Genomic DNA, 25,069 nt, shown 5'->3' on the forward strand with positions numbered 1-25,069 from the left:
CAGGAGCAGGGACTGAGCAACGGGAGCTCACCCCGTCGTGGGGATTCAAACCGCCGACCTTCTGATCGGCAAGTCCTAGGCTCTGTGGTTTAACCCACAGCGCCACCCGCGTCCCGATAGTAAAAGTAAAACATTGCAAAGGTTAGAACATTGCAGAGACTGTAGAAATGCGAAAGTCAAATCGTGACCTTTATTAATAACCTTTTATGTTTACAAAAGAGAGCCCATTTTGGTACTCCATCCCATTTAGTATTTTTTAAAATATAAATATATATATACACACACACATACATAGTCTATGAACTGGGCTGAGAATCCCTGGGCTTTCTGGACGGAGTGCCTGCCTGCCTCCTCTTAGGGTATGGTGGAATACTTCTTCTTTTCTCGGCTGCCCTCCATTCTCTCCACCGAGTTTTTAAGCGATTTCATCTTCTCCCTCTCCATTTTCTCCAGGATCATGGCTCGCAGGGTGCTGTGGTCCAGAGGACCCTCCGCTGTTGGGAAATTCAAGGGGTTGCAGCTTAGAGGTGGAATCCGCAACATTAGGCTTGGTTTTTAATTACAGCTTGCAACAAAACGGAATTTGAGTCCCTGGCCACCTGCTCCTCCTCACCCTCCGCCCAGGCTCAAGCTTGCTTCAGATGACCAGTAAGACCCCCTCGTCCCCTTGCTCAGCTCGTCATAAACTTGGGTCTTCCTTGGGAAAGATCAGGAAATGATCTTCTGGTTGGCCAACCTCTCACCTTGCATTTCAGTCCTAAATGGGACTGGTGGCAGCGGAGGCCAGCTGGCAGCAGGAGATGCTCTGGTGTCCAGGAGCATCATTCCCTGTCCATGGAGACTATCCCTTCCTCACCAGACTCTGGGATGGCCACGCAAGGCTTCTGGAAGGCTGTGGGATGCCACAGGAGCCTCCCAGAGAGCCAGTGTGGTGTAGTGGTTGAGAGCAGTGGACTTGTAATCTGGGGAACCGGGTTCGTGTCTTCGCTCCTCCACATGCAGCTGCTGGGTGACCTTGGGCCAGTCATACTTCTCTGAAGTCTCTCAGCCCCACTTACCTCACAGAGTGTTTGTTGTGGGGGAGGAAGGGGAAGGAGAATGTTAGCCGCTTTGAGACTCCTGAAGGGGAGTGAAAAGCAGGATATCTCCTTCTCCTTCTTCTTCTTCTTCCCACAGCCCAGTAAACAAAATGGAGGGCTTGAAAACTCTTTCAGTGATGGGAAACCCCCGCAAAGAAAGAGCTTTTTAAGCCCTCCTCCTTGCTCACAGGGTTCTGGGACGGTTACGTGAGATCTTGGCTGGCCCCTTCCCACTGTCCATTCTCCCCTACCCAGTTCTGCATTTGTTTGCTTGGTTGCGCTGGCCGATGATCCCCAGTGGGCTAGGGACAAAGGTGAAAGCTGCTTCCTAGTTCTGCTGGATCTCTTAGTGGCCTTTGATACCATCAACCATAACATACTTCTGGACCATCTAGAGGAACTGGGAGCTGGAAGTGGTTCCACTCCTTCCTCCTGGGCCATGTCCAGAAAGTGGTGATGGAGGATGAGTGTTCAGAACCCTGGGCCCTCACTTGTGGGGTGTCTCAGGGATCTGTCCTCTCCCCCATTCTTTTTAACATCTATATGAAGCCACTGGGAGAGATCATCAGGAGGGTTAGGCTGGGTGTTCATCAGTATGCGGATGACACCCAGCTCTACCTCTCTTTCAAATCAGAATCAGTGAAGGTGGTGAAGGCCCTGTGTGAGTGTCTGGAGGCAGTTGGAGGATGGATGGCGGCTAACAGATTGAGGTTGAATCCGGACAAGACAGAAGTACTGTTTTTGGGGGACAGGAGGAGGGCAAGTGTGGAGGACTCCCTGGTCCTGAATAGGGCAACTGTGCCCCTGAAGGACCAGGTGCACAGCCTGGGAGTCATTTTGGACTCACAGCTGTCCATGGAAGTGCAGGTTAATTCTGTATCCAGGGCAGCTGTTTACCAGCTCCATCTGGTACGCAGGCCTAGACCCTACCTGCCCGCGGACTGTCTCGCCAGAGTGGTGCATGCTCTAGTTATCTCCTGCTTGGACAACTGCAATGTGCTCTATGTCGGGCTACCTTTAAAGGTGACCCAGAAACTGCAACTAATCCAGAATGCAGCAGCAAGACTGGTGACTGGGAGTGGCCACCGAGACAATATAAAACTAGTCCTGAAAGACCTATATTGGCTCCCAGTAGGTTTTCGAAGCACAATTCAAAGTGTTGGTGCTGACCTTTAAAGCCCTAAACAGCCTCGGCCCAGTATACCTGAAGGAGCGTCTCCACCCCCATCGTTCAGCCCGGACACTGAGGTCCAGCTCCGAGGACCTTTGGCGGTTCCCTCCCTGCGAGAAGTTAGGTTACAGGGAACCAGGCAGAGGGCCTTCTAGGTAGTGGCACCCGCCCTGTGGAACGCCCTCCCAGCAGATGTCAAGGTAATAAACAACCACCTGACTTTTAGAAGACACCTGAAGGCAGCCCTGTTTAGGGAAGTTTTTAATGTGTGATTCTATTTTTAATATTCTGTTGGGAGCCACCCAGAGTTGCTGGGGAAACCCAGCCAGATGAGCGGGGTATAAATAAAAAAAATATTATTTTTATTGCTTGTTTTCCCATGCAGAGCTGCAATTGTGTTATCACTCCATGCAGAGCTGCAATTGTGCAAGTAAATCACATGTAAGCCGCAGGTAGAGTTGTAGCTATGGGGGGACTTAGCCAGGTTTTTTGCCCCGGATGAAGCCTCCAGAGGGCTGCCAGCCCCCCCCCTCTCTCTCTGTCTCTCTCTCTCTCTGTGTGTGTGTGTGTGTGTACGCAAATGCATGGGGTGGTGGTAGTACCAATCTGGGTCTTTGACCCAGGTGAAATAAAGCCTCGTTTCACCCCCGACTGCAGGCTTGCTGCATATATTGAGAGCATTGAGAAACATTTTGCCTCACTGTCCTCTGCATCAGAGCCACAGTTACTTACAGGGCTCCAGTGTCTCCGCGAAGGGATCGACACTGAAAGAAGGTGGCACAATCTTAATGGTCTCCATTTTCTTCAGGAAGGCGGAGCCACCCAAAAAGGGGTTCAGCATCGGGACCGAGTCCAGCTCCCCCTCCAGCTCCTTGTAACGCCGGAAAGATTCGATCAGCAAGAGGTCGTTGCTTTTCTTCTCCAAGATGCCTGAAAGGAGGAGACAAGTGGTTACTTCAGGAGCAGTGGCCTATTGGCTGGAGGTCACCAGGGGTCAAAGACCCCTTGCTGTTTCTGTGGGAATGCTCAGAGTGGCAGGAGAGGATATATTGTTTATTAATATCCTTCCTAACTTGCGTTAGCAAGTTCCTTTACTTAGCAGACTTTACATCCTCCTTTTTACATGCACAGCAGATAGCTGGTTGCAGGCTCGTGTGAGCCTCTCACTATTGTACAATTCAACCTGTCTCAGATTGAATTGTATGTTCCTGGTAAGTTCCCTTGAATCCCTCTTAAAAGAATAAAGACACGGCAATCTTATTCAAAGTCAACAAAAGAAGTTTACTCACATCAGTTCACAGTTGGATTCCTGAAGGCAGACTTAGTTACCGATATGTACATGTGGATCTACCCCATATGGGGGGATAATCCCAGTGCTTCTGCTAGCTGAAAGCTAGCAGACAGGCCTAGCTAAAAGCTGGTCAAATGAAGAAGGAAGTCAAAAAGAGAGAGGTGTGCTGCGTGACTCGTCCTTTTGTTACCTGGACAGGTAAGGTCACGCCCACCTTCTATCACATGCAAAAGGAAGGATGCTCCAGCAGGAGGAACAGGAAGTTTTGACTGGCTGGACCAAACATTCCCTCGCATGTCTTCTCTAGCATTACAAGGAATGTTGTACTTGACTGGCTCTCATGGATCACATCCCATAGTGCCCACAGTCGCCAGTGTCCTGGAGCTACAGAATCTGCATGCAAGGGAGTCTTTTTAACCACTGTCTTTCCCAAAGCTAAGCATGTAGGAGCACTGAAAATCACAAGTTGCTTCAAGAGAATGGCATGCAAGCTCCGTCTTGTACAATGGGACTTCACAGAAAATACAGCTTAAGTTGCCCACGAATCATTTGCCCGCGCCTGTGCACAGGGAAAAGTAGATCGAGCTGAAAGGCAACACAAGCAGATCTGGATTGCTTCTTGCAATGCATCCACTATTATGATTATACCGTATTGGCCTGAATATAAGCTGCACCCAAATACAAGAAGCACCTTTAAAATTGATGGGGGGGGGAGAAGAAAAAATACAAAATACCCCAATATAAGTTGCTCCCTTCCTCGCTGCTCCTGGCTGCATACTGTAAGGTCGCAAATATAAGCCGCACTTTAACTTTCCGCAGTCGGAATTTGGGGACAAAGTGAGGCCAATGTGGCAATTGTAAGATTACTTAACACGCATCGCATGCACAAAAAAACTCATACCAATAACTAACTTAGTTGGTCTCTAAGGTGCTACTGGAAGGAATTTTTCTATTATTTTATTTATTTTGTTTTGTTTCGACTACAGCAGACCAACACGGCTACCTACCTGTAACGCATTTAACTTAACACACATTTAACTTGTGCCATTCTAACCATACATGGTTGAAGGCTGCTTGAAGGGCTGAAATCCCACCAGTTAAATGCAAGCAAGGCAGAGAGCTTAAACACTCTTTTTGGGATGGGTTTCCTGGTCCATAAAAACCTTTTAAGCTCTCCACCTTTCTTTTTTTTTTTTTTTTTTTTTTTTGTATAAATACTTTTTATTATATTTTCTTCATCATACACAACCAAAGAAAAAGGGGAAAAACCCCTCCAAGAAAAACAATACACATTACAGAAAAACATTAAGTAAGAATAGACGATTAGAAAAGAAAAAAGAAAAGAAAAAAAAAAAAAGGATACATACAAACAATTTACTAATAACAACTTCCTTCCCTTCTGATTTCGGATTCCTGTCTTTAATGATTTCAGTCAAACAGCTGGTATAGGATCTTTGATTGTAACATTGGAAGATTAGGTCAGACCTACTGTAGTTGGTAAGCTGCTAAAATTACTATCGAAATAAACCATAAATTTGTTCCAGTCTTCTTTTAACTTTGTATTTTTTTGATTTCTGATTCTTTGCGTCATTTTCGCCATTTCTATAAAGCCATAAAGTTTCAGTTGCCAATCTTTCACCGTTGGTAAAGTTGGGTTTTTCCAATTCTGGGCAATTAACATTCTAGCCGCCGCTGTTGCGTATTGGAACAAGGTTTTGTCCTTTTCCGGTATTTCTTTTCCCACCATCCCTAGTAAGAAGGCCTCTGGTTTTTTGGGGAATGTGAGTCTAAATATTTTTTTTAATTCGTCATATATCTGATTCCAAAATTTTTTTACTCCCTCACATGTCCACCACATATGTATGAAATTCCCTTCATTTGTTTTACATCTCCAGCAGGCCTTGTTACCAGTCTTATACATCCTATTTAATTTTTCTGGGGTTAAATACCATCTGTATATCATTTTCTCTAAGTTTTCTCTAATAGCAGCACTTGCTGTAAATTTTATTCCCTCATTCCATAATTTCAACCATTTCTCCTGTTCTATATTATATCCTAAGTCTCTTGCCCACTTTACCGTGACTTCTTTAATTTCTACCTCTTTTGTATCCCATTCTAGTAAGATATTATACATTTTAGATAGCAACTTAGACCTACTTTCAATTATTTCGATTTGGAATTTTGATTTCTTTTCACTCATTCCTGCTTTCTTATCTTCCGTCCATCTTGCATTGATTTGATGATAGTGTATCCAGCCTTTCAATTTCCCTTGCAACTCCTCATACGATCTTAATTTCCAGCCTTCATGGGATCTTATCAATAAATCTTCATATGTTAGGTTTTGCTCGTCCAAATTTGTTTTCTTAAATGATAAAATATCTATTGGGGATAGCCACCAGGGTGTTTTAGGTTCTAACAGTTTTTTATTTCTTTCCCAAACTTCGTATATCGGACCTCTGATAATATGGTTCGTAAAACTCTTGTGTACCTTTCCTTTACTTGACCAGAGGTAGGCATGCCATCCAGACCTGTTTTCTACACCTTCAAGTTCCAATAAGTCTTTGTTTTCCAGGGTTATCCAATCTTTCACCCAGCATAAGCAAGCCGCTTCGTAATACAATCTTAGGTTGGGTACCGCCAGTCCTCCTCTCTCCTTTCGATCTGTTAGTAGTTTATATCTAATCCTTGGCCTCCTTCCCTGCCATATAAACCTAGAGAGTACTTTCTGCCAGTCTTTGAATATTTTGGTCCCTCTAATAACCGGAATGTTCTGGAAGAGGAACAGCATCTTAGGAAGAATATTCATTTTTATTGCCTCCATCCTGCCAAGCCACGAAAGGTTTACTCTGTTCCAGACGTCCAGATCTTTTTTAACTTTGTTCCAGGTTGTTGTGTAATTATCTTCAATTAAGTTTATATTTTTAGATGTGAGCCAAATACCTAGATATTTTATTTTTTTGGTTACTTCAATTCCATGTTGTCTCTCTAATTTCTCTTTTATCTCATTTCTCAGATTCTTTGTTAAGATCTTGGTCTTTGATCTATTCAATTTGAATCCAGCAAGCCTGCCGTATTCTTCTAATATTTCCAATGCCTTCTCAGTGCTTCTTAGCGGTTCTTCTAAAGACAACATTAGGTCGTCTGCATAGGCTTTTAGTTTGAACTCCCTTGGTCCTATTTTTATCCCTCGGATGTCCGATGTCGATCTTATTTTATTTGCTAGGACTTCCAATACCATGATGAACAAAAGCGGGGAGAGGGGGCAGCCTTGTCTGGTTCCTTTTTCGATTTGGAATGTATCTGTAAGATTATTATTTATCACCAGTTTGGCTGATTGTTTTGAATATATTGCCTGTATTCCTTTCAGGAATTCACCCTCTATCCCCGTTTCTTCCATGGTCTTTAGTAAAAACGACCAAGAGACGTTATCAAACGCTTTTTCTGCATCTATGAAAATCAAGGCCGCTGGTATGTCGTTGTTGATTTCCAAATATTCAATTAGGTTTATAATATGTCTCACATTATCTTTCAGGAATCTGTTCGGTAAGAAGCCTGCTTGGTCCTTGTGTATTAAATGTATCAAGCATTTTTTTAATCTGTTTGCCATAATGTCGGCAAATATTTTGTAATCGTTGTTCAATAGAGATATTGGCCTGTAATTTTTAATACACATTTTATCTGTATCTGGTTTTGGGATTAGTGTTATAAAGGCTTCCCTCCACGACTCAGGTATTTTCCCTCCTTTTAAGATATTGTTCATGGTATCACGGAGCGTCGATGATAGCTGATTTTCCAGAACTTTATAGTATTTGGCCGATAGACCGTCCGGGCCTGGAGCTTTTCCTATTTTCATCTTTTTTATGGCGTTTTGGACCTCTTCTATACTAATGGGTTTGTTTAGTTGAGATCTTTCATCCTCTGTAATGGTCTTCCCTTTATGACTCTTCAAGTATCTATCTATTTGTGTTGTGTCCTCTCTTTCTTATATAATGCTTCGTAGAACTCGAGAAACTTCTTTCGTATTCTTATGGGGTCTACTATCAGATCTTCCTCTACCTTTATTTTATTTATCATATTCTGTTTCTGTCTTTTCCTCAATTGCCAGGCTAAAAATTTCCCTATTTTGTTCGCTGACTCAAAGTATCTCTGCTTCATTAGTTTGATTTTCCATTCAATTTCTTGACTCGTCAGCATCGAGTATTGTGTTTGTAGCAGTTTTATTGTTCGGATGCTTTGCTCGTCCTTCGGGTGGTCTATTAATTTTTTCTCATATTCTCTTAGTTGCTTAAGTATCTCTTCCTTCTTCTGCTGTCTTATCTTCCTTTTGTAGTTATTTTGTTGAATGAATAGGCCTCTTACTACCGCCTTGCTGGCGTCCCACACCACTTCTATGTTTATTCCTGTGTTTAGATTCAAATCAAAGTACTCTTTTAAGGTCTTTTTAACTTTTTCCAAAACGTCATCGTTTTCTAGTAAATATTCATTTAGTCTCCACCTGAAGCTTCCCTGTGTGACGCCTTTAATTTCTAGAGTTATCAGGTTATGATCTGAAAAGGTTCTTGGATGAATTTCACAGCTTGTTGCTCTTAAGGTAAGTGCTCGCGATGTCCATATTTGATCTATTCTGCTCCAACTTTTATACACTTCTGAAAAGAAGGTAAACTGTTTTTCTGTCGGATGTAGATATCTCCATATGTCTATTAGATCTAGGTTTTCTTCCAGATCTTGAAATGATTTCGGCAGCTTTCCTTGGTTTCGTTTTCTGCTTTCGGTTAATCTATCAATTTCTAATAACGGCACCGCGTTAAAGTCTCCCAATAATATCACCTTGTTATCATCTAACTCTATTAGAACTTGTTCTAATTTCTTGAAAAACTCAGGTCTGTTTGTGTTTGGGGCATAGATGTTCACTACATTAATCTTTTCTCCCTGGAAGTTAATTTGAACCCCTAATATCCTCCCCTCCTCATCTTTATATATCATTTTTGGCTCCCATTTTTCCTTCACATATATTGCTACTCCTCTTTTTTTTTCCTCTGTAGAGTTTATAAATTCCATACCCAAATACTTGTTTGTTAAAACATGTTTGTGCTTTTTGGCTACATGAGTTTCCTGGATGCATATTATGTCCATTTTTTCTCCACCTTTCTTGGGAAGCAAGGCCCTCTCCAAGCACCAGGTCTGGGATATTCCCAACAGCCCTGCAAGATCTTGCAAGAGCATCCTGGGCCCTCCAGAAACAGAATGCAGAGAGCTCCTTGCTCCCCAAGAAGGCAGAGAGCTTCAAACATCTTGCTGGACTAAAACTCCCATCATTTGTAGCAACCAACCATGCTGCCTGCTGGAGCTACTGGGCAATGGACTCCAGCAATGTGGGTTGTTCTTGCCCAATGGAGATTTGCAGGGATATGGCCATAGCTCAGTGGCAGAGTGCCTCCCTTGCAGACAGACGGTCCCAGGTTCAAATCCTAGTGGCATCTCCAGGGAAAGATCCTGTGCCTGAAACCCTGCAGAGGTGTTGCCAGCCCCGTGATGCTTTTTGGTGTCTGGTGTGCATCTGGGTCCATTGCAGAAGCAACCCAAGAGATGGGCCTGATCTAGGGCGCCGTCTGGATATGGTCTGGATATAGTCTAAATATGGTCTGACGCTCAACATCAAAAAAACGAAGATCATGGCCACTGGGCCCATCACTTCCTGGCAAATAGAAGGGGAGGAAATGGAGGCAGTGAGAGATTTTACTTTCTTGGGCTCCATGATCACTACAGATGGTGACAGCAGGCACAAAATTAGAGGACGCCTACTTCTTGGGAGAATGGCAAATGACAAATCTAGACAGCATCTTAATAAGCAGAGACATCACTTTTCCAACAAAGGTCTGCATAGTTAAAGCTATGGTTTTCCCAGTATTGATGTATGGAAGTGAGAGCTGGACCATAAAGAAGACTGATCGCCAAAGAATTGATGCTTTTGAATTATGGTGCAGGAGGAGACTCTTGAGAGTCCCATGGACTGCAAGAAGATCAAACCTCTCCATTCTGAAGGAAATCAGCCCTGAGTGCTCACTGGAAGGACAGATCCTGAAGCTGAGGCTCCAATACTCACCTCATGAGAAGAGAAGACTCCCTGGAAAAGACCCTGATGTTGGGAAAGATGGAGAGCACAAGGAGAAGGGGACGACAGAGGACGAGGTGGTAGGACAGTGTTCTCAAAGCTACCAGCATGAGTTTGACCAAACTGCGGGAGGCAGTGGAAGACAGGAGTGCCTGGCGTACTCTGGTCAGGGGGTCACAAAGAGTCGGACATGACTAAACGACTCAACAACAACACAACAACAACAACAGGGCCCCATCACTCACTGAAATACTGCATCAGGTTCTGATCTGTGATCTCCCCCGTCTCGCCCAGCTGCTCCCTGATCTGGGTGGCATCGCAGCCCGTTAGCTTGAACAGGAAGTCCACCGCCTGCTTCAGCTGGTCCAGGATCTTTCTGTTCTCTTTCAGCTTGTACTCGTACTGGTTGGCTTCCTCCGTGGTCTTCTGCAGCTTATCCTGCGGGCCAAAGGAGAGGTGGTCAGGTGAAATATACTCAGAGTCGAGAGTGGATTTCATGCTCTTTATTCAGCTAATAGCGGTGAGGAGGAATGGAAGTTCCCCCAGAATGTCTGCTTTATATACATTATTTACACAATGGGCCCCACGTGATTGGCTGATTCCGGGATTCACCTGTAGGCCAATCAGCTTGCGGATTCACTTCCACCTGGAGCTGGATTGGGTGGCTCCTGTGGACCAATCAGACTGCTGCATTCTGGACCCTATTGTTCTAGGACCAATCAGACTGCTGCCTTTTAGATCCTATTCAACTCCGTACATAACATCAGAGCTATTGGGATACTGCCAGGGAGACAGGGGCATTAGGCAGGCCCCCAGCTGGCTCCAGCCACTGGCCGGCAGCTGGACGATCACCGGTCTCCCTTGGAACAGCATCAATCAGCGACACGAGCCTCAGATACGTTTAGAGACCCGTGCACGCTCTATCAGCAGAGTGTGTCAATCTTCTCACAGCAGAAGAGGCAGACAGAGCCATGTGTACGCAGTATATTACAGCATTTTATTCAGCAGCAGGAACAAAGGAAGAAACATGTCTGCTTTCCTTCGTGTCCAGCAAAACAGCGGCAATACAAAAGCTACCGTATATACAAACAGAAGTTCCTAGACTGTGCTGGTAGTAAACAGGCATGTGACACACAACAGTCATGCCTGTTCCCTTTTAAGGTTGAGCTCCCGTTGTTCGGTCCCTGCTCCTGCCAACCTAGCAGTTCGAAAGCACGTCAAGTACAAGTAGACAAATAGGTACCACTCCGGTGGGAAGGTAAACAGCGTTTTCATGCGCTGCTCTGGTTCTCCAGAAGTGGCTTAGTCATGCTGGCCACATGACCCAGAAGCTGTCTGCGGACAAACGCCGGCTCCCTCGGCCTATAGAGCGAGATGAGCATGCAACCCCAGAGTCATCCGCAACTGGACCTAACGGTCAGGGGTAAAGGTAAATGTAAAGTGTGGAGCCAGTGTGGTGTAGTGGTTAAGAGCGGTAGTCAGGTAATCTGGGGAACCGGGTTCGCGTCTCCGCTCCTCCACATGCAGCTGCTGGGTGACCTTGGGCTAGTCACACTTGTTTGAAGTCTCTCAGCCCCACTCACCTCACAGAGTGTTTGTTGTGGGGGAGGAAGGGAAAGGAGATTGTTAGCCGCTTTGAGACTCCTGAAGGGGAGTGAAAGGCGGGATATCAAATCCAAACTCTTCTTCTTCTTCTTCTTCTTCTTCTAAAGGGACCCCTGACCATTAGGTCCAGTCATGGCTGACTCTGGTGTTGCGGCGCTCATCTTGCTTTATTGGCCGAAGGAGCCGGCGTACAGCTTCCGGGTCATGTGGCCAACATGACTAAGCCGCTTCCGGAGAACCAGAGCAGCTCACGGAAACGTCGTTGACCTACCCGCCGGAGCAGTACCTATCTATCTACTTGCACTTTGACGCGCTTTCGAACTGCTAGGTTGGCAGGAGCAGGGACCGAGCAACGGGAATTCACCCCGTTGCGGGGATTCGAACCGCCAATCTTCTGATCGGCAAGTCCTAGGCTCTGTGGTTTAACCCACAGCATCACCTGCGTCCCAGGCCCCCAAGAGAGTAGGGCCCTAAGCTATAGCTTGTTTGGCTTATATGTAAATCTGGCACTGTCCGTGCTGACTGACAGCAGCTCTCAACCCCTCCCATGAGATGTCACTGGGGATTGAACCCGGGACACGCTGCCTCTGAGCTATGGGACTCGAAAGTCCCAAACGTTGCAGCCTTTCCCCACAGCGACGGGACCCCCTAGGTCAGCCCCACTTACCTCCACTTCTTTCATGTTGCCATGAACGATGTCTTCCTCCTTCCTGTGCTCTGATTTCAGGTTGCTGATTTCATTCTACAGAACACAGAAGGGCACAAAGGGGCTCAGGCAGAGAGTCCAGAACCTTTCCCTTCAAAATTGCAAGGGCCATATTTTCTCATTGGCAAGTTTCCAGGGGCCAACATGCAGCTGGTGGGCGGGGGCAGGGGCAAAAGGGGGTGGAGCAACATGCATAGCTCCTCCCTTTATCCTGTGGGTGTCGCTCCTGCTTGCTAGATTTCCAGAATTAGGGTGGAATCTAGGCACACATTCAAAAAATTGTGAAAGTGCTTTTTTAAAGAAACGTTTTGAAAAATACATTGAATTTGCCATAGCTCACCATCGCCATCTAGTGTCACATTTGTATAATGCACCTTACAACACACTTTGTCTGAAAGATCACATAAAATGTGAAAATTAATAGGTAAAGAAAAGTTGGAATTATGTGCCACCTGAGTGCAATGCTAGTCTTGAAAGAAGAAACCTTCTGTTGCCAATAGATATCCACTTAAGCACGCAGGGGCACAAAAGAGTTGGTGCCCCCTGCCTAGGCTGTATAATTATTAAGGACTGTAGGTCCATTAATTTCCATGGGTATTGAGGATCATATAGCATAGCTGGTGATTAATCAGAGTAAAATATTTTACTCCTTTGCATGCTTATAGTTTTTATTTATTTGTTTTATTTTTTCCCTATCATCCTTTGCATGAATATGTATAAGCAAATGGAAATAACAAGATAAAATATTTTAATGGATGGATTAATCAGAGAATTCTGTTTTTGTTCCTGTAGCTGTCGATGTTGCAGGCTCCTTTTTAGAAGGAATCTGGTACGCATTCCAGGATTCATGGGTGGGTGTTGGTGAAAGCATTTTGAGAGCGTACATCAAGTGGTTTGGTCCAACTCATAGCTGTCAACTTTTCCCTTTTCTTGCGAGGAATCCTAATCGGAATAAGGGAATTTCCCTTTAAAAAAGGGAAACGTGGACAGCTATGGTCCAACTCCCAACCAAAAGAGTAGTTGGTGGTGATAGAGAGGTTTAGCCATCTTGTAGTCCCTTCATTGGCTACATGGTGGCAGCAATGAGTCAATTGTAGCTCCTGAAATGTTTCTCTCATGCACATTCTTTATTTTATTATTATTGCAACTGGTTTCTTAATCACCTCCCAAGCCACGATCTCAAGGCAATTTACACATAAAATAGTTAAAAACACTTAAAAAGACACAAAAAAGTACGTTTAAAACAGTGTTTCCCAAATTTAGGTCTCCAGGTGTTTTTAAGACTACAACTCCCATCATCCCTGACCTGCTTCCTAGGGATGATAGGAGTTGTAGTCCGAAAACAGCTGGCGACCCAAGTCTGGGAAACACTGGCTTAAAGCAAAAAGAAAACCCTAACAGGAAGACTTGTAGACCCATTTATCCTGCTGGGAAAACCAGCTGGAACAAAAATGTACTTGACTGATTTGGGAGGTACAGTGGACGCTCAGGCTGCGAATGTGATCTGTGTGGGAGGCACGTTCGCAACCCGCAGCGCCGTGTCTGTGCATGCGCGGGTTGTGACTTGGTCTTCTGCGCATGCGCAAAGCACAATTTAGCGTTTCCAACCCCATCATTCTGCCCGGACGCTGAGGTCCAGCGCCGAGGGCCTTCTGGCCTCACTGCGAGAAGCAAAGCTACAGGGAACCAGGCAGAGGGCCTTCTCGGTGGTGGCACCCGCCCTGTGGAACGCCCTCCCAGCAGATGTCAAAGCGATAAACAACTACCTGACATTCAGAAGACATCTGAAGGCAGCCCTGTTTAGGGAAGCTTTTAAGTTTTAATAGGTTATTGTATTTTAGTGTTTTGTTGGCTGGGAAACCCAGCCAGATGGGCGGGGTACAAATAATAAATTATTATTATTATTATTATTATTATTATATATGTGCGACCGCCAAAACCCAGAAGTAACCTGTTACGGTACTTCCGGGTTTGGGCACGTCCAGAACCCAAAAAAATGCAACCTGAAGCATCTGTAACCCGAGGTATGACTGTACAAGGATGGAGGCCATTTCTTAAGCAACCCGCTTCTGAACTGCGCAGGGCCTTAGATGGCAGTACCAGCATCTTGAATGTGGCCTTGTAGCAAACCGGCAGCCGGTGGCAGACCCCCAAGCAATGTGTTACATGCTGGCGGGCGTTTGACTGCCATGTTCTGCGTCAGCTGGAGCCTCCATACCAAGCCAAGGGCATTGCAGCACTGTGTGGTTACCAGGGCATAAACAGCTGTGGCCAAGCTATTTCAATCCAGGAGCCACCGGGAGCAATGGCTCCCGGTGGGGTACAGGATCAGGTTTAAGGTACAAGATCAGGTTTAAGGTGCTGGTTTTAACCTTTAAAGCCCTATACGGGTTAGGACCCTCGTACCTACGGGACCGCCTCTCCTGGTATGTCCCACAGAGGAACTTACGGTCTTCAAATAAAAATATCCTAAAGGTCCCAGGCCACAGAGAGGTTAGGCTGGCCTCAACCAGAGCCAGGGCTTTTTCGGCTTTGGCTCCAATCTGGTGGAGTGCTCTGTCACAAGAGACTAGGGCCCTGCAGGACTTGACATCTTTCCGCAGGGCCTGCAACACAGAGCTGTTCCACCAGGCCTTTGGCCAGGGCACAGCCTGACCCCCTCCTTTGGCAATATTCATAGAACTTTAGCCTAATGGTTGCCATCAATTTGAGTTGAATTAATTTTATAATGAAATGATTTTAGTAAAGGTAAAGGTACCCCTGCCCGTACGGGCCAGTCGTGACCGACTCTGGGGTTGCGCGCCCATCTCGCTTAAGAGGCCGGGGGCCAGCGCTGTCCGGAGACACTTCCGGGTCACGTGGCCAGCGTGATGAAGCTGCTCTGGCGAACCTGCACCAGTGCAGCACACGGAAACGCCGTTTACCTTCCCGCTATAAAGCGGTCCCTATTTATCTACTTGCACTTAAGAGTGCTTTCGAACTTCTAGGTGGGCAGGAGCTGGGACCGAACGATTTTAGAATGCTGTACTATTTTATTGTTGTTAGCCGCCCTGAGCCCGGCTTCGGCTGGGGAGGACGGGATATAAAAAATTATTATTATTATTATTATTATTATTATTATTATTATTATTATTATTACTGCTCAATCAAAACACAGCCCACTTGCATCAGGATCAGCAGTCCAGAGCCCAGCCTGGGCCAGAGGACCAGGGACCAGTGAGGGGCGTAGGAGGGGGAAGGGCAGAGAGGAGACCTGGATGTCTTCAATCCTTTTCTGCAGCCTCTCATTGTCATTGTTCAGTTCGGTGAGATAGCTGAAGTAGGCAAAGTTCTTCTCCTCCTTCGCAATGAACTCTTCCACCAGCAGGTCAATGTCCCCATTTTCCGTCAGCTTCAGCAGTCGCATGTAGGCAACCTCGTAACTCTCAAAGCTCTCCCCCTTGGTCTTGGCTCGCTTCTTGGCCTTGAGAGCTGGAAGGGATTCAAGGGGGAGGGTTCATAAAATTGTCTCTTGCCACCTCAGTCTCCGAGGGGTGCAAGGCTCCAGGGGGTTCCAGGCGCTTACCCAGGGTTCTGTCAGAAGTCCAGGTTCCCAGGTTGATAACACAGTAAGCGTAGATAATTAAAAAGGTGGATTTATTGCCAAGACAAACAGATAACTCCGGACGGCTCTAACAAAGCCTCCAGCATCATTACTCAAGATGACCCTTCTGAAGATTCCTTCCGGGATCTACAGAAGATATTGAACTTACCACTCTCACGTCTCTTGTTTTGCTTCCTGTCTAGCAGCCCTCCCATTCACCAACTCTTTGGACTGAGTGGATCAGCTCCACCCTCTCCCTGGTCTGAGAGGCTGTCTCTGAATATATTCTCCCCTATATGTGCTTCCTGCGAGCTCTGGCCGTGTTCTAGCCTGCTCTCAGCTACTGCCTTATCACCCATCAAGGTCAGGAAGAGCAGCAGTCTGCAGCGGCCGGCTCTCCCCTGCCTAACATCTAAGTCTCCCTGTTCCTGGCTGCTTTCTGCAGTTGGCTGCAAACCTTCACTGGGAGCTGGCTCATTCCTGACAGGTTTGTGTTTCCTTGCAGAATGTGGGGCAGCAGAGACTATGGTTTATTTACACGTATATACAACCTGAGCCTAAGATAGAGGGGTTCATAGCATTAACACCCCAAGAAGGTCTTGCTTCTCCCATAGCCACAGCCCTGGATTTCAACAGAAATCAAGCATGGCTCTCACTGTCTGGCTTCTGCCTTTTCGGGCTCAGATCACACACACTCTTTGTCTTGGTCTTTCTCACCACCAGCCAGGTGAAGGAGGGGACCCACCCATTTGCCCTCCGGCACAAAGCTACTTCCTTTGTTATACAAAGGACCATACTTAGGTGGTTCTTGTGCACTTTGCCTGGGTAACTCAACAGCGGAATCCTCCATTTGATTTTTGACCCTTGTTGGATCCGGGACCCCAAGAATTGCAGGAGACTCGGGCATCAAGCTGGTTAACTCACTCCCACTGACTCACAACACTCATGAAAAAACATCACTGCAGGATCACATTCACCCGGTGCTATACCAGCTGCACTGACTCCTAGTGGAGTACAGGATCAGGTTTAAGGTGCTGGTTTTAACCTTTAAAGCCCTATATGGCCTAGGACCCTTGTACCTACGGGATGGCCTCTCCTGGTATGTCCCACGGAGGACTTTACAGTCTTCAAACAAAAACATCTTGGAGGTCCCGGGCCACAGGGAGGTTAGGCTGGCCTCAACCAGAGCCAGGGCTTTTTTGGCCGTGGCCCCGATCTGGTGGAACGCTCTGTCATGTCACAAGAGACTAGGGCCATGCGGGACTTGACATCTTTCCACAGGGCCTGCAGGACAGAGCTGTTCCACCAGGCCTTTGGCCAAGGCACAGCCTGACCCCCTCCTTTGGTAATTCTTCACAGAACTCTAGCCCAATGGTTGCCATCAATTTGATTTGAACTGATTTTATAATGAATTGATTTTAGAATGCTGTATTATTTTACTGTTGTTGGCCGCTCTAAGCCCAGCTTTGGCTGGGGAGGGCGGGATATACCGTATTTTTTGCTCTATGAGACTCACTTTTTCCCTCCTAAAAAGTAAAGGGAATGTGTGTGCATCTTATATAGCGAGTGCAGGCTGCGCAGCTATCCCAGAAGCCAGAACAGCAAGAGGGATTGCTGCTTTCACTGTGCAGCGGATGATCCCTCTTGCTATTCTGGCTTCTGAGATTCAGAATATTTTTTTCTTGTTTTCCTCCTCCAAAAACTAGGTGCGTCTTGTGGTCTGGTGTGTCTTATAGAGCAAAAAATATGGTAAATAAAATTTTATTATTATTATTATCAATTGCTCAACCCACTAAAGGCAGCAATTAAAGAGCTAAAATTTAAAGTCATGGAAGCTGTGGTGTCAAGCAACCAAACAGGCCGGGATATAAGCCAGTTTCATGACTGCACCATGACTGAATACCGCCCACAGGATCCATCCTCTTGCTTTCAGCAGCCAGTGTGTTCTGCTTCACACATTCAGCAGCCCAAAGGCTGAGCAACCACTAAAATTTACAAAGCAGACCCTAACAGCAGGAACTTTTAAATCTATTCTTTTCATAAATACAGGAGTGTCTTCAGCAAGCCTTTAAATCATAACTTTAAAGCATAAATTCAAAGCATATTGTGGTAAGAATTGTAAAGTCCCTAATATAAAACAAATGTTTATAAATGTACAAGGCAAGCACATACACAAGTATATAAACCACATGTCTGAAATAGCACAGGAGAGCAACCCTGAAGCCATTTTGACTCTCCCAAATTGACCTCAATATATTTATTTGCAAGGAGGAAGGAAATGGGGAAAACCTTCCCCTTTGTCTTTTTGCCTACAAATCTTGTCTGAAAGACGTATTTGTGTATGAATATGGTGAGCCCATGACCTGGATTCAGGAACTAAAAGTATTAACCATCACAAAAGAATGGCCAGGCTGCCCTGGTAAAGCAATCAGGGACCATTAACAGGTATCCTGGCAAACAGGATTTCTGTTGTAGACCGCCTCCTTCTGTGATGTATGTATCATGTTTTTTGGGGTGGTCTTGAGCTACAGGGTGGGCAATTCCAAAAGTCTATAGAAGGGCTTGCGCACCATTGTTCTGGGTTCCTGATCCCTCCTGCGTGTGGTGAGTGAGGACCCTGTGAGTGAGGGCCTCTGTTATGTTCTCCTACTGATAGGGAACCCACTTAAGGACTCTATATGGGCTCTTGGATTCCCCATAAGGGGGGGAAAGGGCAGATTTTTGTTTACAACAATGCGTGGTACCTTCTTCCTTTCTGGCTTGCTCCTCAAATTCCGAGCGGTCCACCAGCTTGCTGAGCATGAAAGCCTTCAGCTTGGTTTCGTGGTTGTAGATCCGCTCCAGCTCCCGAAACTCAACGTTGAACTGCGCAATGTCCTTGCAGCGCCGCTCCTTCATCGCAGAGATCCTGGCAAGGGCCTCCACCCTAGAAGCGGGCAGAAGTGGTGGTGACGGGTAAATCATAGAATCACAGTTGGAAAGGGGTCCCCAAAGGTCCTCTAGTCCAACCCCTGCAATGCATGAAAATGCATGTTCAGAAATAGGATAGGAACACAGGGATGCTGCCTTTAATAGTCACACTACTGTCCAACCAGGTTCAGTGTTGTCTACATTGTCTGGTTTTTGAATTCTGGTGCTAGAGGAGACTCTTGAGAGTCCCATGGACTGCAAGAAGATCAGACCTCTCCATTCTGAAGGAAATCAGCCCTGAGTGCTCCCTGGAAGGACAGATCGTGAAGCTGAGGCTCCAATACTTTGGCCACCTCATGAGAAGAGAAGACTCCCTGGAAAAGACCCTGATGTTGGGAGAGTTGGAGGGTACAAGGAGAAGGGGAAGACAGAGGACGAGATGGTGGGACAGTGTTCTCGAAGCTACCAGCATGAGTTTGACCAAAGTGTGGGAGGCAGTGGAAGACAGGAGTGCCTGGCGTGCTCTGGTCCATGGGGTCATGAAGAGTCGGACACGACTAAGCCACTAAACAACAACAACGACTGGTAGCATCTCCACGGGGTTTCGGGTGGGGGGCGGGGCGGATCCCAGGATTTGAACCTGGCGGGATTTGAACCTGGGACCAGCTGCTCTCACCTTTGCTCGTAGGCTTGCGTCGATTGCACAATAGACAAGTCCATCGTCTTCCTCTGTTGCTCTAGCTGTTTGTGAAGCCGGGAGTAGATGGAATCGAAGACAGACTTCTGGCACTGGAGGTTCTCTATCTCCTCGCGGAGTTTGGCATTGGTGATCATGATGGTGTCAAAATAAACCGTTACCTGGGAAGAGCAAAATGAGGAAGGGGTTGAATCCTGACAAGACAGAAATACTGTTTTGGAGGGACAGGGGGTGGGTGGGTTTGGAGGACTCCCTGGTCCTGAATGGGGTAACTGTGCCCCTGAAGGACCATGTGCGCAGCCTGGAAGTCATTCTGGACTCACAGCTGTCCATGGAGGCACAGGTCAATTCTGTGTCCATGGTATCTGTTTATCAGCTCCATCTGGTACACAGGCTAAGACTCTACCTGCCTGCGGACTGTCTCGCCAGAGTGGTGCATGCTCTGGTTATCTCTCGCTTGGACGACTGCAATGTGCTCTATGTGGGGCTACTTTTGAAGGTGACCCGAAAACTACCACTAATCCAGAATGCGGCAGCTAGACTGGTGACTGGGAGCGGCTGCCGAGACCACATAACACCAGTCTTGAAAGACCTACACTGGCTCCCAGTAAGTTTCCGAGCACAATTCAAAGTGTTGGTGCTGACCTTTAAAGCCCTAAACGGCCTCGGTCCTGTATACCTGAAGGAGCATCTCCACCTCCATCGTTCAGCCCAGACACTGAGGTCCAGCGCCGAGGGCCTTCTGGCGGTTCCCTCACTGCGAGAAGCCAAGTTACAGGGAACCAGGCAGAGGGCCTTCTCGGTAGTGGCGCCCGCCCTGTGGAATGCCCTCCCATCAGATGTCAAAGAGAAAAATAACTACCAAACTTTTAGAAGACATCTGAAGGCAGCCCTGTTTAGGGAAGCTTTTAATGTTTAATAGGTTATTGTATTTTAGTGTTTTGTTGGAAGCCGCCCAGAGTGGCTGGGGAAACCCAGCCAGATGGGTGGGGTATAAATAATAATGAATTATTATTATTATGATGATGATGATGATGATGATGATGATGACTGTCCTAAACTGCGAAACCTTCTTCCTGCAAAGAGGTGCTGAACCACCTCGGCATTAGTCTGTGGCATCTAGAGGAATAGTCATGATTTTAGATCGGGTGTTGTTTTTTAATACGTTTACTTTGGCTGGAATTTGAGGGCACATCCCAGGAAGATGTGGAGCAGAGGTAGCAAGAGGTGTGACCTGCAGAGAGGGAATGTGGCTTGGGGAGAGACATGAGGGCCAGAGAGGACCCTAGAGGGCCACATTTGGCCCCTAGGTCTGAGGTCCCCCACCTCTCCCACCCAGTTTTTCTCTCCACTCTCAGCATCCTGTGCCACTGAGATCTTTTCGGGATATTGTGCAACATTTTCTCCTCCTTGGGATTCCCCCCCCCCCGAAAAATAAATAAATGGGTCCTTCTACAAAACGTGGGGTCCCTGCAAGTCTGCTGGTCCTTCCCTCATGTGTGTGTGATGGCCTGGGATTCGGACTCGGATGCTGAACCTGAGGGATCCCAGCCTGCACAGGATTCCCCGCCTCCAGGACCAGCTGAGCCGGGGCTGGGGCTTGAGCCTGAAGGGTCCTCACCTGTGCTGGGTCCTCAGGTGCAGGCATCAGCTGAGTCTGCTCTGGCCCCTGAGGTGATGGAGGACCCATTGCCTGCAGGTGCTCCACTCTCAGCCCCGTCAGGGGAAGCTGAGGTTGCCTCTGGGTCCGGTAACCCTCCAGCCTCTCCTGAGCTGCAGAGGCTCAGGGCAGAGAGGCGGAGGGAACTAAGTTCCCGCAGGAGGAGTGCTCGCCTCCAGGCCAGGAGAGGCGAGTCACCAGAGGATCAGGGCCGCCCTATGCCTCGGGGCAGATAAAAGCCGGCCAGCCCCAGTCCCAAGTGAGGGAGCAACAATGTTGGTTGCTAGTTCCTGCCTGAACCCTGTCCTGCTTTCCTGCCTGAGCTCCTGACCCGCCCTGGCTCCCTGCTTGCAAGCCTGTTCCTGACTTCACCCGACTCCCTGCCCTGCACCCAGCTTCAGCTACTAAAGACTGCCTCCCCATTGCACCTTTGACCATGGACCGGACTTGGACCTCGCCTCTCGAGTAACCCACGAGTCCAGCACAGTGTGTGTGTGTTGCAGGATGCTCCCCTGAAGCTTGGGAGCAGAATATAAACAGTTCCCGCTGCTTTTAACTGGGTTTATAATGTTGGTTTTTCGCAGGGGGTGAGATTATTTCATTGCCACCTCCCCGAGGAGGCAGACTCTGGTACTCAGCAGAGGCAGAAGGTGTGGGACTCAGGAGGGGGGTCTGGACCAGCGGAGGTGGGGGGGCCACAGCTCACGTGGTTGAGTCGGTTCTCTAAGAGCTGGATCTGCTTCTGCAGCCACCTGCCGTCGTACTCCTGCCTCATTTTGATGACAAGCATTTTCTGTTTCTTAATCTTGTTCTCCAGTTCCATGATCTGAAACAAAAGAGATCCAGGAAGACCTTTATATGAATAGCTCAGGCACCAGTTTACCCACAAGGTCCCTTCGCCCCATAGACACCCACTTTTTGGTGCCCCCCCCCCCACCATTTCTGTTTAGACAAGTCTATACAGACACGTCAAGTGTGGCTGCTGCTGTTCCGATCTGTTTTTATTTTTTCAAAAAAAATCCACAATTACGTATAATAAATATAACATAGAAAAAAAGAAAAAACACACAAAAGTAAACACAATACAGTACTAAACAAGAAAAACAAAAAAATGGAATCTTAAACACATATCCCTTAAAAACCCAATTTCTCTTACATTATTAATTGACTTCTTCAGATCCCTCCCTTCTGAATTTCATTCTATCTGCATGTAACAGCTCTCCAATATCATTCTTAATCTAAAATTATTTCCAACTATTAACTACTGTATCTTATTCTCTTTTCTTACTGTTCTAAATCCAATTTAAGGTAAAGGTAAAGGGACCCCTGACCGTTAGGTCCAGTCGTGACCGACTCTGGCTCTGTAAGCCCCTTCTGGCATGTCAAAGTGCAAGTAGATAAATAGGTACCACTCCGGTGGGAAGGTAAACAGCGTTTCTGTGTGCTGCTCTGGTTCGCCAGAAGTGGTTCAGTCATGCTGGCCACATGACCCGGAAGCTGTACGCCGGCTCCCTTGGCCAATAAAGTGAAATGAGCACTGCAACCCCAGAGTCGGCCACGACTGGACCTAATGGTCAGGGGTCCCTTTACCTTTATGATACTATGACTCTAGGCTTTCTGCTTGCAGCAAACTAGAAAGCCAAATACAAGCCAATTTCAGGGTGTGTGCACCGGACCTCACACCCCTCCCGGCATTTCCCACCATGCACCTTGTCATCCAGTTCCGAGATCAAGGCCTTGGTGGCTCTGATGAGGGCGTCGTATTCGTCCTTGGTCTGCAAAAGGAATTTAAGCTCCATGCAGTTGCGGTCGTCGATGAAAAGGTTCCGAGGCGACTTGGTGAGGCTCAGAAGTAAACTGATCTCGTCGTGCTCTTGTTTCAAGGCGTGGATTTGCCTCCTGCGGCAGAGGAGGGAAAGAGATTAAGAGTGTGCATCCTCACATCAAACACTGCACAGACGCACCAATGGAGGCCCACAACTGCGCCGTGCGTTTGGTAATACTTCTCCGCACAACGGGATGCATGTGCAAGGGGGGTGGGGTTCACCTACATGGCTTTAAAAGAAGATGGGGTGGATCCGTAAAAAGTGGCAACCAATGGCCATCAGGAACGAGAGCAAAGCCTCCATGTACAGGAACAGTGCGCCTCAAATACTGGATGCTGGAACCAACCCACAGTGGGAGGCTATCGTCTTAATGCCAGTGGGCATCTGAAAGAGGGGGTCTGGTCCAGAAAAGGGGACTGGGGCTGTTGATATGGATCTAAGTCAACATGGCAATATGTAACACAGACCTTCCTGCAGCCCCAAACAGAACGGGTGCAGAATGGTAGTTAAGGAATGTGCACTATGGGGAAGAGGGAGGCGAGTTCCTAAGGAGCTGTTGGGAAAATGAGCCGCCACTGTGCTGTTGCTTTTTCTTTAGGATTTTTAAAAAATGTCTTCTTAATGTTTCCGTAGTGGGACGTGGGTGGCGCTGTGGGTTAAATCACAGAGCCTAGGACTTGCCGCTCAGAAGGTCGGCGGTTCGAACCCCCGTGACGGGGTGAGCTCCCGTTGCTTGGTCCCTGCTCCTGCCAACCTAGCAGTTTGAAAGCGCGTCAAAGTGCAAGTAGATAAATAGGTACCACTCCGGCGGGAAGGTAAATGGCATTTCCGTGCGCTGCTCTGGTTCGCCAGAAGTGGCTTAGTCATGCTGGCCACATGACCCGGAAGCTGTACGCCGGCTCCCTCGGCCAATAAAGCGAGATGAGCACCGCAACCCCAGAGTCGGTCACGACTGGGCCTAATGGTCAGGGGTCCCTTTAGCTTTACCTAATGTTTCCGTAGTTTTTCTATAGGAGAGATTTTATTGATTGATTGATTGATTGATTGATTGATTGTCAATAGCACATCTGCAGTGGTCATTAAAGCTTCTGGCAGAAACCGTGATATAATTCCATGTCCTTCATCAGATGGGAGCCAGGACAGGTGGGGGTTGGGGCAAAAAAACCCGGATTTGGCACCTTTGAAAAGCAAGGGCTATACTCCTGGGGATAGTTCCGAGGGCCAAACATGGAGACCCGGGGGCCGCATTTGGCCCCTGTGCCTGAGCTTCCCCACCTCTGGTCCCTGTGGACGTCCCTTCATGTGGCCACCCCCCTTGCAAAACTCTGTCCCACTTACTCCTGCTGGAACAACAGCCGCTGAGTCTTGATCCCAAAAGACTTCCTGTTCTCCACCATGATCCGGAACTGTTGCTGCAGCTTCCTCAGCTCAGTCTCGGCCATCATCTCTTTCTCATTCTCAATGTAGTCAGAGTTCTCGCTCCTGGAGCGGGATTGTTTCTGGCTCTGCGGATCGGGGCAGATCAGGAGGGAAGGGGGAAAGAGAGGGGAGGGGGGCCTGTTTTAGGTTCAAAAGGCTCAAACCTCCCTGTCCAGGGAGGCTCAGGTCAATTCTGTGTCCAGGGCAGCTGTTTATCAGCTCCATCTGTTACACAGGCTGAGACCCTACCTGCCCGCGGACTGTCTCACCTGAGTGGTACATGCTCTGGTTATCTCCCGCTTGGACTACTGCAATGCACTCTACATGGGGCTGCCTTTGAAGGGGACCCAAAAACTACAACTAATTCAGAATGCGGCAGCTAGACTGGTGCCTGGGAGCGGCCGCCGAGACCATATAACACCGGTCTTGAAAGACCTACACGGGCTCCCAGTACGTTTCCGAGCACAATTCAAAGGGTTGGTGCTGACCTTTAAAGCCCTAAACGGCCTCGGTCCAGTATACCTGAAGGAGCGTCTCCATCCCCATCGTTCAGCCCGGACACTGAGGTCCAGCTCCGAGGGCCTTCTGGCAGTTCCCTCATTGCAAGAAGCCAAGTTACAGGGAACCAGGCAGAGGGCCTTCTCGGTAGTGGCACCTGCCCTGTGGAACGCCCTCCCATCAGATGTCAAAGAGAAAAATAACTACCAAACTTTTAGAAGACATCTGAAGGCAGCCCTGTTTAGGGAAGCTTTTAATTTTTAATAGGTTACTGTATTTTAGTGTTTTGTTGGAAGCCGCCCAGAGTGGCTGGGGAAACCCAGCTAGATGGGTGGGGTATAAATAATAAATGATGATGATGATGATGATGACGATTCCTATATATCTCCCACCAACAAAAGCCATTTGATGGGGCCGAAGCATAGCAGGTGCCCTACCCTATTGGGAATCCCACAAGCGCCCGGCCCCTTGGCCCCAGCTTCCAAAATCCCAGCAGAGAAAGAAAGCATCTT

General features: G+C 47.4%; 2 protein-coding genes across 2 annotated transcripts in view; both read right to left on the bottom strand.

The window, feature by feature from the left end:
* Positions 1–25,069, bottom strand: part of RNF181 (ring finger protein 181) — a 166,822-nt gene that overhangs the window by 64,151 nt on the left and 77,602 nt on the right. The gene's annotated exons all lie outside the window — the stretch shown is intronic.
* On the bottom strand, positions 177–24,150 carry LOC308591934 (coiled-coil domain-containing protein 63-like). Its single transcript, XM_081203105.1, has 10 exons — positions 23,979–24,150; positions 22,524–22,713; positions 21,521–21,640; positions 19,134–19,315; positions 18,292–18,473; positions 15,218–15,435; positions 11,926–12,000; positions 9,899–10,091; positions 2,983–3,180; positions 177–494 (listed from the first exon to the last, which is right to left on the bottom strand). Exons 1-10 carry the CDS (start codon positions 24,083–24,085, stop codon positions 355–357), a joined length of 1,605 nt encoding a protein of 534 aa, XP_081059231.1. The 5' UTR covers positions 24,086–24,150; the 3' UTR covers positions 177–354.

This window comes from Podarcis bocagei (genome assembly GCF_964188305.1).
Source record: "Podarcis bocagei genome assembly, chromosome: 7".
NCBI lineage: Eukaryota > Metazoa > Chordata > Lepidosauria > Squamata > Lacertidae > Podarcis > Podarcis bocagei.